Source organism: Calidris pugnax, unplaced genomic scaffold, assembly GCF_001431845.1.
Source record: "Calidris pugnax isolate Ruff unplaced genomic scaffold, ASM143184v1 scaffold255, whole genome shotgun sequence".
In the NCBI taxonomy this organism is placed as follows: Eukaryota; Metazoa; Chordata; class Aves; order Charadriiformes; family Scolopacidae; genus Calidris; species Calidris pugnax.
In genome coordinates this window covers 744,618-746,180 of record NW_015091101.1, presented here as the reverse complement: position 1 = coordinate 746,180, position 1,563 = coordinate 744,618, and the positions used below count along the sequence as shown (strand labels likewise).

The window sequence follows — 1,563 nt, the reverse complement described above, 5'->3', positions numbered from 1 at the left end:
CCCAACTTCCCCCGGAACCCCCGGGCGGAGGGGGCGTGGCCGTGGTGATTTAAAGGCGGTGAGAGCAGGCCCTGGGCCGGTCCCTGAGGCGGAGGCGGCGGCGGGGGGGGGGGGGGGGAGGAAGGCAGCGAGCGAGCGGGCGAGGCAGCGGCAGAGCCCGGCGGCCACCATGGAGCTGGCGATGGAGAACCTGGGCAGCCTGCACGGCGTCCCGCACACCCAGCCCGCCGAGCTGCTGAGCCCGGCCCACGGGCGTCAAGGCTCGCACCGCAACCTGGTCCCGCACGGCCGACCCGCCATGGTTTCGGGCATGGCCTCCATCCTGGAGGGGGGAGATTACCGCGCCGAGCACAGCCTGGCCGCCCCGCTGCACCCCGCCATGAGCATGTCCTGCGAGTCCCCCTCCGGCATGAGCCTCAGCAGCACCTACACCACGCTCACCCCCCTCCAGCACCTGCCGCCCATCTCCACCGTCTCGGAGAAGTTCCACCACCCGCACCATCACCACCACCACCACCACCCGCACCAGCGCCTGGCCGGCAACGTGAGCGGCAGCTTCACCCTCATGCGAGACGAGAGGAGCTTGGCCTCCATGGGCAACCTCTACAGCCACTACCCCAAGGACATGCCGGCCATGGGGCAGCCCCTCTCGCCTCTCCCCAACGGGCTGGGCAGCCTGCACAACGCCCAGCAGCCGCTGGCCCCCTACGGTCCGGGGGGCCACTTGCCCAACGAGAAGATGCTCTCGCCCAACGGCTTCGATTCGCACGCCGCGATGCTGTCCCGGGGCGAGGAGCACTTGGCGCGGGGGTTGGCGGCCCCCAGCTCGGCCATGATGCCACCTCTCAACGGGATGCACCCTCACGGCCACCCGCACGCCCAGCCCGGCGGTTCCCTCCTGGGCGAACGGGAACGTCAGGCCTCGGCCACCGGTTCCCAACCCGGTGGCTCCGGGCAGGTGGAGGAGATCAACACCAAGGAGGTGGCTCAGAGGATCACGGCCGAGCTGAAGCGTTACAGCATCCCGCAGGCCATCTTCGCCCAGAGGATCTTGTGCCGCTCCCAGGGGACCCTCTCGGACCTGCTGCGGAACCCCAAGCCCTGGAGTAAGCTCAAGTCGGGCCGGGAGACTTTCCGGAGGATGTGGAAATGGTTGCAGGAGCCGGAATTTCAGAGGATGTCGGCGCTCAGGCTGGCAGGTAGGTAGGGCACCGCAAGGGCTGCGGCCACGGCCCCGCACCTGCGGGCAAGGGGGGGGTCGGAGGGGAGAAGGGAGCGGAGGAGGGGGTGGGGGGGGATGCGACCACGCGTGGGGACCCCTCTCTCGCGGGGAACCATCGTGGGCCGGGTGTCACCGAGCCCATTGGAAACCTTTAACAGAAAGGGAATGAAGGAAATAATATTCGAGGTGAATTAATAATTCTATTTAAGGCGAATTCTATTTAAGGCGAATTCTATTTAAGGTGAATTCTATTGGCGAATTGTATTTAAGGCGAATTGTGTTTTAGGCGAATTGTATTCAAGGCGAATTAAATTGAAGGGGAATTATATTTAAGGCGAATT

At 65.4% G+C, this 1,563-nt stretch overlaps 1 protein-coding gene across 1 annotated transcript in view; it reads left to right on the top strand.

The window, feature by feature from the left end:
- Nucleotides 1–169: 169 nt before the first annotated feature.
- Nucleotides 170–1,563, top strand: part of ONECUT3 (one cut homeobox 3) — a 49,623-nt gene continuing 48,229 nt past the window's right edge. Inside the window, exon 1 of the mRNA XM_014957961.1 lies at nt 170–1,199. Within this exon, the coding sequence (XP_014813447.1) occupies nt 170–1,199 (1,030 nt within the window). The remainder of the gene's footprint in view (nt 1,200–1,563) is intronic.